Here is a 13,555-nt window from a genome sequence, read left to right on the forward strand (position 1 = left end):
CAGGGGTCAGCAACCTTTTTCAGCCGCGGGCCGGTCCACCGACCTTCAGACCATGTGGTGGGCCAGACTATATTTTGGGGGAAAATATGAATGAATTCCTATGCCCCACAAATAACCCAGAGATGCATTTTAAATAAAAGCACACATTCTACTCATGTAAAAACACCAGGCAGACCCCACAAATAACCCAGAGGTGCATTTTAAATAGAAGGACACATTCTACTCATGTAAAAACATGCTGATTCCCGGACCGTCCACAGACCGGATTTAAAAGGCGATTGGACTGCATCCAGCCCCCAGGCCTTAGGTTGCCTACCCCTGATTTACATGGATGGTGACCACAGTTTTCAATGTTTCTCGCTTCTGCCTAGAGTATTAGTAGCACATGCTGCATCATATAAGCTCAGTGTTTTAGGATAGTCCTTTGCCAGATGCACATATCCATTCGGAACAGGTGTTCACACAATGGAGGAACTCGCTCCTCTACAGAAAATGAATGATAGGTGCTAATTAACTAGGTGTAATAGCTCTACGGAGCTCCATTGTTGAAAAAATACTTTACAATTAAACTGTAATCTTCCATCTTCAAACAAAGGAGGACAAATTATTCAGAATCGAGCCAGGCACTGGAAATATCAGGAGCCGGAGAATTCCTGCCAATCTACATATTGTAACAAGGTAGTGAACATAATTTGCATTGAAATAACATGAGCATGGTGGGTGCCAACCTGCTGCAGGAGGACATGTTGCTCATGTTTTGTGACATGTGAGGAAAGATCAGTGCACGCTAATGACCTTGGAGAAAAGTAACACAGAGATGCTAAGGCTGCCATGTAACTCAGGGATACTCATGCTTCTCTGAGCCTATAATATGAGGCAGTGCAGAGTGCTGGCCCTTGCGGCAACCACTTCTCTCCCAGCTCCCATCAGGTTGTTCAGAGTTCTGACTGGCTGAACTATGTATCAGTAACAAAGCCATTATTGACCTCGTAGATCAGCTTTTAAAAGTTTTTTTTAAAAAAAAAATTAAAATAATCTACAAACACATATGAAGGGGTAGCGTTGTGTGTGTGTGTGTGTGTGTAAGATAAAACTCTAGACTGGATTTTCAGCCAGTGAGGCAAATACGACAACTTATAGTGAAGCAATGATGGGGAGAAGCATAATTCAAACCATAGGAGAAAAATCTCCTGTGTTTGCATACAGCCTTAATTATGTGCTGAATGAAAAGTGCTTCCTTTTCTCCTGATCCTGATCCTAAAAGCAACGCCTTCAGGTATGGGAATGCTCCCCCAAACAGTATCCTACAGACTAAGATGGCAACAGCTTTGAGATTTCCCTCTTTATTTAATTAATTAAAGTCTTTTTTACTCCGCGCGTCTTCAGGCCATATATCTTAGGGTGAAATACTAAGTGTGTCACTTTAGAAGTTTAGTTGCGAGTTGGATTCACTTGAAGGCAGCGGGGGAAAAAGAACCGCTTCTTGAAGATAGCTGTGCCACGAGATAGAGAAGTTTGTAGGGCTGGTCCCAGACGATTTCCCCAAGACAGTGCCTCCTGTGGCACATACGGAAGTCAGCCTGACTGACAGCTGAACCTTACTTCAACTCTGGCAACAGGGCAGCATTCTGTTGGGTAGCAAGCTAGCTTAGGAAACCTGAGGCACACACAGAGCTCTACCTTCCAACAAAAGGGGAATAGTCTGGGGAAATCTGAAGATGAACATCTGCTCTTCTATCCAATTTTTTCTACCTATTGTTTTGGCTGGCCCTGGAAGCCGAAGTGCAGTGAGCTTTCTGCTTTCTGCTGTGTCTCCTAATATCTGGAAAGGAACCTTTTGCATTTCCTCTGGGACTGAAGTGCACGGCTTTCCTCTCCACCAGGACTCCATGCATCACGCTGCTGCTGCGCCCTGTCTGACATTCCACTGCAGAAACCTTGTCACCTGCAAACAGAGATGTCAAAGGAATGCATATGTGCACCACCTCAGGTTTCAAGTTGTCGCTTTGGCACTAATTTTGGACACCTAAACTATTAGTTTGCTCCGCAAAATTATACTTCTGATGGATGCAGTTACACCCTCAAAACATGTGTTTTATATTTGTTTTTATTATTATTTTTAAAATGTGCTTAATAACAGCCCTTCATATCCATATTTAGGTAGAAAATTGCACAGTTCTTCAGAAGCTGAAAGGCTTTGGCAAAAGGGTGGGTGTTCCATTAAGACATCTCAGCAAGCATTCGAGGAAACAAAGAGTTATTAGGTACAAAGTGATCCAAGGCTTAAATGTAGTAGTCAGATCATAGCTTGGATGAGGTCCTTCATCCTTCAGTCTGAGGTGAGCCTCCCGCTTCAAAGGAGGGGAATAAAAAGCAATGCAGAGCAAAGGTCTCCATTAGAGCCCTATATGGGGATACCATACCCTCCAACATTGCTCAGATGAAAATGAGATCACTTATCACTCCCACCCCAGCTGACCCTCCTTGAGCCCCCATTTTTCTCTCTCCCTGCTCCTGCAGAACATTTTCTATCAGAAGAACGGTGAGTGCCACCACCACTAGACCATTGGAAGATGTCACACATGCCTTCCACCACCCTGAGAAAACTCATCAATTCCAATTTTAGTTTATTTTATTCTTTGGCAGATTTACAAAAAGAAAAATGACGTCTCCAGGTACCTTCTAACCATATGAATCCATGATTGTAAAAGGAGACTGAAGTTAAGAAAAGCTTAGGCATTTCCAAATAAATAGTCTGTTGCCATTTAGACACAACCTAAATATGTACTTGCCCCAAATGCCTTTCCAATGCCACATGAGCCTTACCTAATGACACAGTGGCAGCTGGTGAGAGTTGCTGTTGCCAGTTATGCAGCTTCAACTAATTCTAATGCAAACATGGCTCCAAGGACAAGAACACCCATTTCAGGAGTTTGTGGACTGCACTGTCAGTGTACCTTACTTGAAAGCAGCCTCTAGGGTTGACTTGGACTAAGGATAGAAATTATCTCCCAAGTCAGATGAGTGTAACAGGTTGACAGTGCTGCAGGAAATACCAATCTGTTAACAGGTGCCAGTTTTACTGGCTTGTAAGTACAGCTGTCTTGTTATCCCTCTGGACAACTTTGGGAGAGATGTAGCTGACACTGCTGAGGTCACAACCAAAGGACAGTAGGAACATGCAAGCTCAAACTAAGGACCTTTTCCCCTATTACTGATACAGTTTTTATTTAGATTCTGAACTAAGGGGGATAGTAGAACGCGAACAGTCTACCAACAATGAGGTAAACTTGTTTTGGTGTCAGAAAAAACCCTCCACTGATTTACGGTATTTATTTTTAGGTTCACCCAATGCTTTTTGAGTGCATTTCTCTTTATTAATGGTATTTTACTTCTGCTATTCTGTTTCAGATGGGAAACAGCCCAATAAATGCAACTCACGGCGTATGAAAGAAAGCAGCAAAGCTGGAACAACCTTTGATAAAAAGCAATATGCTCAAAACATGCTGGGTAAATTTCAAAACACACATCAGCTTTCTATAGCACCTGTGGATATTTTCCTCCTCCTTCCACCTTCTCCATTTGGTGCATCTTTCTTGTTTTTGGACTGCTCACTTCTTCTGCAGTGAAACCTCATGGCAATTCCCGAAGGATTTGTTTTGGGGATCATAGCTGCTGAAAATATATAGCTCTTTGTGGTCAGCTTTCTCAGTTCCTACTTCAGATCTCAGCTTAGCTGCATAATTCTTATACTCCTCTCCTTTGGCATTGCCGTGAAATGACCTATGCACAAAGAAAAAACAAGAGAACAATAAAAGCAAGGGAAAAATTAGAGGGTGGTGTGTGGACCAGTCCCTGAGTGCAATTGCAGAAGAGGAAAAAGAATAATTCAAGCAGAGTTTTTAAAGTAGATTTGTTAGATTTGCAAGTGCCCTTCTGTAGTGTGCCCCAGAAGCAGATCTCAAGGCAAAGCAGGTGGCAGATTTCCAGTGCCATTAGGGGTGGCCAAGCAGGAAATAAGACAGATCTGGCCCATGGGATACAATGCACTGGGATGTTCTCATGCACAAGCCCTACTGAAAAGAAGGGGAGTTGCATAAGAGCATCATTGTGCTCCTGTTCATTTCTAAGTTGCGTCCTCAGCAGAAAGTTGAGCAGAATGGTACTGGGTTCCCTTCAACATAGATAACACCTTAAATATGTTCACAATGGCTCAATCAGAAGAGCATCTAAAATGGTTACTGTGTGTGAAGAAAAGAAACAAAAAAGACTGTTCAACCACATCCGTTAACCCGCTCCCCCCCTTTTTTTTTACATTTTTGTTTTCATGGGACTTTGGTAAAAGAGGATCAAATCCTATTTGCCCAGGTGTCAGTCATGGTTAGAATCAATATGTGTCTTTAGTGGCAATTTCCAGAGATGTCAGTCAGAGGAACCTCATCTACCATCATAGCATAAAGAGTGGTTGTGGTTAAGGCAACTGCCACAAAGGGAAATTTGCTCCCAAAGCCCAACATGACATTTTGTGCCAGACATTTAGAATGAACAACGGAAGCCTCCTCTTCATATTCCCTTTGCCGCGCCTGGAGAATTAGAGTGGATTCCCAGTCCCCTTGCGTTGACAAAGAGAGGCATACTTTTTGAAATGTGGTCCTTGACAGCCGACTTCATCGCAGGAATTGCAATAAAGTTTTGCTTTCCCTTGACACCACCCAAAGGCCATTTGGGCTGAATGATCTGCTATATCGTCCCCCCACCCCACCCCCTACACCCCCGGGAAGTGAGTGTGCATAAACATGCTTGCCAACCGAAAGTGGCAGGCCAAATTCATTCCAAATCTCTCAGCTTGGTTCAAAGGAACTGACACATCATAAATGACAGGCTATCAATTCTCGATACATCTGTTTGGGCTACTAATGGATTTAGCACTCTAGACATTGATGGACAGCTGCTGTATAACATCTTACTGGCTCAGAGCCGTAGCTCAACTAAAAGAGTTTCTAGGCCTCAGCCTTGGGTATTTGAAAGTCAGGGTTCTTGCAGAATGGGGGACACCTCCCCCAGGGATGTATGAGCAGCTTTAAAGGAAGACAGAAGCTAACATTCTACCACAAAGCCTAGTGTTTGGGTACACATTTTGACTGGGACAACTAGCAAACTACAGACCCATCCTGCTCTCATTCTCCCTAGTGTTGCTAACAGAAATAGCATTCTGAGCATGATGATCAAAAGCTGGGCACCAGAGTCACTCTAACAGGGCATTCCTAAATACAGTGGTACCTCGGAAGACAAATGCCTCGGAAGACGAAAAACTCGCAAGACGAAAGAGTTTTTCATTTTCTGAGTTGCTTCGCAAGACGGATTTCCCTATGGGCTTGCTTCGCAAGACGAAACGTCTTGCGCCTTTTTTTTAAAACCGCCAATGCATTCCTATGGGAAACCGACAATACACAGCGGTGCTTCGCAAGACGAAAAAATTCATAAGACGAAAAAACTCGCAGAACGAATTAATTTCATCTTGCGAGGCACCACTGTATCTAGTACTAATGTGTACTGCCACTGCATTCCAGAAGACTGTTCAAGTTCCGAAACGTTCAAGTTCCAAGGTGTGGTTTCCGGTTGGTTGCAAGAGCTTCTTGCACTCAAGTGGACGTTCGAGTTCTGAAGAACGTTTGAAAACCGGAACACTTACTTCCAGGTTTTCGGCATTTGGGAACTGAAACGTTCGGCAATGGAGCCGTTCAAGTTCCGAGGTTTGACTGTACTGTAACTGCTAGACATTGGGTGTGTGGTCAAAATATAGCATGTTGAGAGGGGACATGTAAACTCTCATTGCCAATGGTTAGGGATGATGGGAGTTGTGGCACGATAGACCTGGAGGGAACCAGGTTGGCTCTAGAGTTACACAACCGGCTTAAGAAACCTACATGAAGAAAGCAGCCATTTTCCCTCTCTGTTCAATCCGGATGCTCTTATCAGTGGGTGAAGGAGGACTGGCCTGGAACTGGCTTGGAATCTGTAGCGAGACTTTCACCTTCAGCTGCAGTGACCCATCATCTGCAAGCAATGCAGTGATACACACTGGATCTCCCACACTCATCTTAGCCCCTGCAAAGGAAATGCGGATCAAAGACTCCACTTTTCTGAGGCACTCACAAAATGACAAATCTGAACAAATACATGTTCATGTTGTCTTTCCCCCCAAGGATTAGATAATGAACAATTAAGCAGCTGAATTAAGGGGGATGTGAAGAAAGTATGTAAAGCTTTTCACCTTGGTTGTTGCTTCCTTCAAAGTATTTATATAGTTTTGCCACGGCTTCAAGACAGGACGCATCAAATGTTTCTCCAGTGTGCTCGATGGTAGCAAACTTTCCTCCTTCGTATTCTTTTTCCCTACAGTTCGGCTTTTTTTCGTCATGGGAACACAAAAGTTAGATAATAAATTCCTTGACAGACACAACCCATGCATGCCTTCATACGGCAAAGTTGATTCCTGCAGCACTACTTAGACAGCCCTGCTATTCAAAGACCAGCTATCCCTTCAAGGAATAGAACAGATGCTGAAAGTATGGCTGTAACATTCAAAGTGTAGACTTCATTTAACTAGAACAACATTGCACACCTTGTACTTTAGCCTGTTTTTAGTATCATTTAGTGAGAAGAAAGCACATATCTTAAGCTCATTCATTGGTGGGGGGCAGGCGGGCGGGAATGCTTATCCAATTGGCAGATGACACCAAACTGAGAGGGGTAGTTAGTGCCACAGAAGACAGTATGTATCAGGATTCAACATGACCCTACCGTAACAGATTGGTGAACTGGGCCCAAACTAACAAAATTAATTTCAATAGGGACTTAGGCAGGAAGAACCAGCTGCACAAATACAAAATGGGGGACACCTGCTTGCCATGAGTACATGTGAAAAGGATCTCGTGGTCTTAGTAGACCACAAGCTCAACAGTGTGATTCGGCAGCAAAAAAGCAATGCCATTCTAGGCTGTATCAACAGAAGTATAGTGTCCAGTTCAAGGGAAGTGATAGTATTCTATTCTAGCTTAGTCAGACCACACTTGGAATAAGGGGTCCAGTTCTGGGCACCACAATTTAAGATGGATGTTGACAAGCTGAAACACGTGCAGAGGAGGGCAACCAACATGATCAAGGGTCTGGAAACTACCTGTCAGAGCTGGCTCCTGGTCCCAGCTCACAAAGGACCAACGCTAGCCGGTAGTAAAGTATCAAAGTCTTTATTGAAGAATAGTTTCCATTCCAAGCCTCAGCGCCCCAGCTCTACGTCTGGAGTCTAGACCGGCGAAGCTCCGTCTGAATCTCCGCCCCCTGTACACCAGTTTAAGACTCTAATCTTACTCCACCTCTCCCTTCTCTCCTTTCTCCTCTGGGTCCTGCTGCCCCCCGGGGTCTCCTCCCTCCTGGACTCCTCTGACGCAGACGTTGACCCTCCTGACTCCTCCCGCTCTCTTCGGCGGGCTTTAGGACTTGGCTCCCTACCCGGGCTGCCAACTGTGCCGCCTTCCTGTACATTTGAACTTGGCGCGCGCGCGCGTTTAACCTTCCTCTTAACCGTTTCCTCGCTCCCTGACGGAGGCGTGGTCAATCCTGCCTCATGTTCTCCCGCTGGTAGCGCGCCGCCTGATCCCGATGCCTGGAACTCCTCCCCCCTACTTCCCTCTGGTGTGGACGCTGGTCCAGATTTCCAGCTGCTGCTCTCTGAGTCCCCTTTGGCCCCTTCTCCCTGAAGTGCCCCCCTGGGTACTCCCCTTGCCCTGACCATGGGAGGCCCTTTTTGTGAATCCTCTGATTCACTGGACAGACTCAGAGACCTCGGATCGCTGTCATCGCTGACATTTCCTTCGGACTCCTCCCCTTCGCTCTCCATTTCCTCCCTCTCCTGTGCCTCTGCTCCTGAACCCCTGACACTACCGGTAAGCCTTGAAGGACTTGAAGGAGTTGGGTATGTTTAGTCTGGAAAAGGGGAGACTGAGCAGAGATATGATAGCCATCTTCAAATAAGCATTGGAGAGGCAGAGAAAAGGGAGATGAAATTTTCATTGGGACCATAAAGTGGATAGAAAGGATTAAACTCCTTTCGGCAGCTGTCTTATTGGGGAAAAAGTACACAATTTCTCTTTCGGCACCTAGAACGTCCCTACTCCCTCCCCCCAAAAAAAGTAGAGGGGGGGGATCCAATTGCCAAAGCAAAAGAAATGCATGGGAGACGGGAACTTAAAATCCCCCTCAAGGCTGAGCCAAGACATTTTACTGTCTGAGGCATCTTTTTCCTGTTCCATTTATACAAGTTGACTGGACTGGCAGTGAAGGCAGCAGGCCAGATCAGGGGCCCCGGGAGAGGGTGTGTGCCCCCAAAAAAGGAAGCAGGAGGAACAACCAGGAGCTACTGGCCCCTTGCATCTGCCACCTGAGGCAGTTACCTCATGCTGCCCAGTGGTAGGGCTGGTCATGTCTCCTTTCCATGCTTGACCTGCCCACAGCCCCTCTCCCCAAGTACTTTTCTCTTAGGCAGGTTCAGTTTGGCATTCTGACTACATCTGAGGGGAAACTGCATGGGCAGAGGAGTTATGCAGTGATCAGCTGCACACAGACCTTGGTTCGAGGAAGGTTCTGCAGTGCAAATCCACATGCCCCTTTTGTTTTTACAAATGCACCTCCCATTTCCACATGACTGGGGCAGTGCCATGTTTACACACAGAGAACAACTTCAAACCTGTCTAGCGTGGCTTTATGCCTCACTCTGATCTACCGCACAGGGCATTGCGAAGCTAAACCAGCAGCCTAAATTCTTTGCAGGAAGGATGGGATGCAAACGGTAACAAATAAGTGGCAGATAAGAACATGCAAATTAACGCAGAACAGAGTGCTGGGAGAAAACACTGCCAGCTGTGAAACAGCAGGTGACTGGCATTCTTTCCTTCGGGGAAGGAAGAGTTATGACCTTGGGTAGCCATAACGCAGCTTGATCTAATACCACATGCCACAGAGCACCGGCACTGGGATGTTCACACTCTTCAGTCTGCAATTAGTTTCATACAGGGAAGACAAAATGCACATTATAAAACAAACCATTTCATTTCTACTGAATGGCTGTGGCCACAAGGCCCCCCCAGGGAGCTATAAGGGATTTAAGATATGCATTTTGCCATAAGTACGCCGTGTAAAATGCTACACACAAATAGCAAGATTTCTCCACAGATAATTGTGAATAATTCCCCCCCCCCCACCTAAGTGTCACACAACTCCACTCCCTTAACAGCATTTCCTAGGGTAGAGAAATGATATACTGTGAGGTGTATTTCCACCTTGTTTTTTTTTTTTTTAAAGTGAGGGCTTTCTGCTTTACCCATCTGCATGACACACAAAATTTGACAGGTGATGTCTGTCCAGCCCTACATTTCTGTGCTGAAAAAACAAGCACTGTTTATATTTCCATTAAAAAAGGGGGCCTGACAGCAGCCATGATATCAAAGGTCCTTGCTACTGGCTGCATAGGGGCAGGGGGTTCTTGGGATGAGCGAATCAGCAAAAAGATGCAAAACTTCCAGGGATGTCTCAGTGAAAAAAGGCACACAAAGAATTTTGACTCTCTCTGGAAGATGGGCATGTTGGTATCTTTTGGAAGGGGGGATTTATCCCTTCCGAGAAGAGACTTAGGCCTCAAGATGGGTTGCTAATTCAAATCTCTGTGGCACATGATTCAAGAGGGGCACTTCCTGTAAGGGCTGCTGGCATAATAAGAACAGAGGAGCCTGCTGGCCCATCTAGTCCAGCATCGTCTTCTCACAGTGTCAACCAGATGCCTGCAAAGCAGGATCTGAGGGCAACAGCAACTCCCTCCTCCTATGTTTTCCAGCAACTGGTATTCAGAAGCATTACTGCCTGAAACAGTAGAGGCAGAACTGTCTGATCCTTTTTTCTTTTCTTTTCTTTTCTTTTTTTTTTTTTTTTTTGAAGCCACCTACGTTGGCTGACACTGCTACATGTTGTGGGAACAAAAATCCACAGAAACTTTGTGTGATGAAGTCATTTCTTCCATCTGTTGGTAGAGCATGAGACTCTTAATCTGAGGGTTGTGAGTTTGAGCCCCATGTTGGGGAAGATTCCTTCATGATTGCAGGGGGTTGGACTAGATTACCCTTGTGATCCCTTCCTACAATTCTATGATTCCGTGAACTTCAGCTTCAGTGGGTAGTCCCGAGTTCTAGTACTGTATTATGAGATGTTTCCCTATCCACTTCCTAATCATAGAACTGTAGAATTGGAAGGGACCCCAAGAGTCATCCATTCCACCTCCCTGCAACTGAAGGAACCTCAGCTAATCTGAGGGTCTTCGTGGTGTTTTTGTATGTCGACCCCCGCCTGTCATCCTGGAATGGTCTCCCATCCAGATCCTGACCAGACCCGGTCCTGCTTAGCTTTCCAACAATGTGGCTGCGTTAGGTGCCAAGTTCACAGACCGGGACATGTTTCCACTGGCCCTTGTGTGGCGCGCGCCTCCAATCGCAAGGCGCTTCGTGCGGCGGCATTCCTAGAAGCAAAGAAATAAATGGACCAAAAGTTCATTGGCAAGCGAAGCGAAGCCACCACGTGAGAGTGACGTGGGTCCAAAGAAGCCGTCTAGCTGCTAGCAGCAGCGAGTGGCAGACCTTCTACAAAGCCAAGCAGCGCTCGACAAGCCTCAGATCGGGGGGGGGGGGCGGGGGGGCGCGGGCAGCAGCTCCACTCCGTCCCCCTTCTCCGGAGGGCAAGGCGAGCGAGCCCCAGCGCCGCCTCCTCTCCGAGACCGGGCATCTCCCTCCTACCTGCATCGACCTGGTGGTATTTCCAAACATGCTGTGCTTTTGGACGGGTCAACGCCGCGCAGCAGGCTGTCCGCTCGGTCGGGGCTCTAGTATTTATGCCGTGAGAGCAGCAGCCCTTTTCCTGCCCGGTTGCTCAAGAACGGAAAGCGGGCGGGAGAGGCACAGCAGCGGGGTGCGCATCCTTTGCCCCAGGGCCGAGCGCAGCTGCCCTTGGAGAGAGAGGCTGGGGTGTGGAGCGGGGGTTGCGCAGGGCGGGTGAGAAACGAAGGCCGCCAAGCTTTCTTTGTCCATTGCTGTGCTCCTGTGCCATTACTATTAGCAGCAGCTTGGCAGGCAGAAATAAAGCGGGTAAAGCTTTTCCTGGCACAACAGTAGGGGTAGGACGAGGGTAGGACGAGGACGCCCCGGAGATCAAAGTTCAAATCCCCGCTCAGACATGTAGCCCAACCTCGGGCTGGCCATAGTCTCTGAGCCAACCTGGCAGGGTTATTGTGAAGATCAAATCAGGAGGAGCCAACTCGGAGGAAAACTGAGCTGTAAATGTAATAACTATAATTAATATTATTATTTATTACAATTAATAAAAAAAAACCTAAAGCGATGGTGGAAAGGAGCTCCGATTTCAGTGTTCCATACTGCCTTCGGGAGACACAGGAGTAGGATCCAATCCAAAAGCTGACAGGTAGGGGTGACCTGATGGCTTTGATCTCCCTCCCCTGTCAGAGACAGTATGCTGGGAGTTGCAGGAGGGGAGAGTGCTGCTGCCTGCTAGGTCTAGCTAGGTATCTGGTTGTCTGGGGATTCTGGACTAGATGGGCCTGATCCAGCAGACATTTCTTATGCTCTTAGAGTGGTTTCAGAGGTTACAAAGAAATTACACAGAAAGCCTGAGCAAGAATTAGCACGGAACCAAGTTTAGTGTGCAACCACGTTGGCATGAGGTGGTGGTAACAGCATGCCTGAATGCATATCACTGCCTGTGTGTACATTTTTAGAAGGTAGTACAGGGCCCCTGTGCCCAGATATTTTGTACTAGGCATGCCCCAAATTTCCTGCCCCTTTCCCTTTTAAAAACTTGTTTTTGTCTTTTTAAAAAAACCTTTAATATGAGACCCCAGCCACATGCCATCTTTCTTTGCCCAGAGACAACTGTACATATTAATTTATATATGCAAAGATCATACAAATTTGTTCCATGGGCCTCTGCTGCAAGTACACTTCTGGGGACTGTGTCACACATTGTGACAAATGCATGGTGAGGACCAATGGCCAGTTCTGGCTCCTTCATTCATGAATGTTTCTTGTGGCAGGTGTGGGATGTAAGATAAGCCGTCAAACACAACACTTCCCATTTGCTCAGGGGGATTTCCCATTTGTGGACACAGGGGGATGTTACTCCAACCAGGAGGACTTCCGGTCACACCTGGTCTGGAGCATCCTCCCCTTGCGTGTGACCAGGTAGATGGGCATGATCCACGCAGCCATCTTCCTCTTGATGCCATGCTCTCTTGACTCTCTTGACGCCATTTTTTCTCTTGATGTTGTTTTGCTGTCTGCTGGCTCTCGGCCAGCAGCACATGAGCTCAATCCCCATATGGGATGAACTCAAACTCTCTTCTGTAACTTCCAGCTAAAGCCTGCCTTCAGGGAACCTACTGTGAACTGAATGTGAGTAAACGTCTTATTACTTTTAAGAGAAGACTGTTGTGTCATTATTCTTTTTAAGAGGGATTAAAGGGGAATTTACCAGGAACAAACCCAATCTGGAGAAGTCAGATTGGATTGCTTAAGTAGAGAGATTCAAACGAATCTACCAATTAGCTTCCTGCAATATACTGGGGAATGTACTCTGCTACTGACTCACTAGCGTGAGTGAGAAAGGATAATATTTCAACAATATATCCTCTCTTACTATCTACAACATTCCCACGAATATATACAAATACCATGCAAATTTGTGCCACGGGCCTCTGCTGCAAGCACACTGCTGGGGACTGTGTCACACATTGTGGCAAATGCATGGTGGGGACCAGTGGCCAGTTCTGGCTCCTTCATGCATGAATGTTTCATGTGGCAGGCAGGTGCTTGTTGAGTATATGCAAGCACACATGCCCTTTTGGTGTACATTAAAAACATATTTGCATGCATATCTTAAGGGCATGATGTATGAATTCACGTCCAACAATCGCATGTACAGTATAGTGGTCTGGGGTCATGAGGGGTTGAAGGGTCCCTGTCTCCTAGAGCTACCCAAGCAGCATGAAAGGTGAGGTTTTTAACCACTGAGATGAGGAGCCAATTGGGAGTGAAAGGAGATGAGTCAGCTGCTGAGGACTGGCTCCTAGGGTCACTCTGGAGAAGGCACTTGGGAAGAACACCAAGCTAAGCATTTGGGAACACTGAAAAGTCAAGGTTCTGCCATTTCAAGAGAAAGGTGTGGAAGTTCTATTACCTGCAATGGAACTTCAAGGATAGCACAATTTAATATCTCCAAAAGAAGATATCAGAGCATTCCAACTCATTTGCCTGTGTACGTGCACAGAAATAATAGTTTTGGCAACACAGCAGAGATCTGCATTAATCCATTGCAATGCATAAAAAGCAGAGACATCACCTTGCCAACAAAGGTCCGTATAGTTAAAGCCATGGTTTTCCCAGTAGTGATGTATGGAAGTGAGAGCTGGACCATAAAGAAGGCTGATCGCTGAAGAATTGAT

At 46.2% G+C, this 13,555-nt stretch overlaps 1 protein-coding gene across 1 annotated transcript; it reads right to left on the reverse strand.

Annotated features, from left to right (window-relative positions):
* Positions 1–2,089: 2,089 nt before the first annotated feature.
* HEBP1 (heme binding protein 1) lies at positions 2,090–10,972 on the reverse strand. The gene is made up of 4 exons (XM_083401260.1): positions 10,839–10,972; positions 6,275–6,407; positions 5,928–6,108; positions 2,090–3,783 (listed from the first exon to the last, which is right to left on the reverse strand). Exons 1-4 carry the CDS (start codon positions 10,866–10,868, stop codon positions 3,612–3,614), a joined length of 516 nt encoding a protein of 171 aa, XP_083257386.1. The 5' UTR covers positions 10,869–10,972; the 3' UTR covers positions 2,090–3,611.
* Between the last annotated feature and the right edge of the window lie 2,583 nt (positions 10,973–13,555).

The sequence above is a fragment of the Podarcis tiliguerta genome (assembly GCF_965153285.1).
Source record: "Podarcis tiliguerta genome assembly, chromosome: 10".
NCBI lineage: Eukaryota > Metazoa > Chordata > Lepidosauria > Squamata > Lacertidae > Podarcis > Podarcis tiliguerta.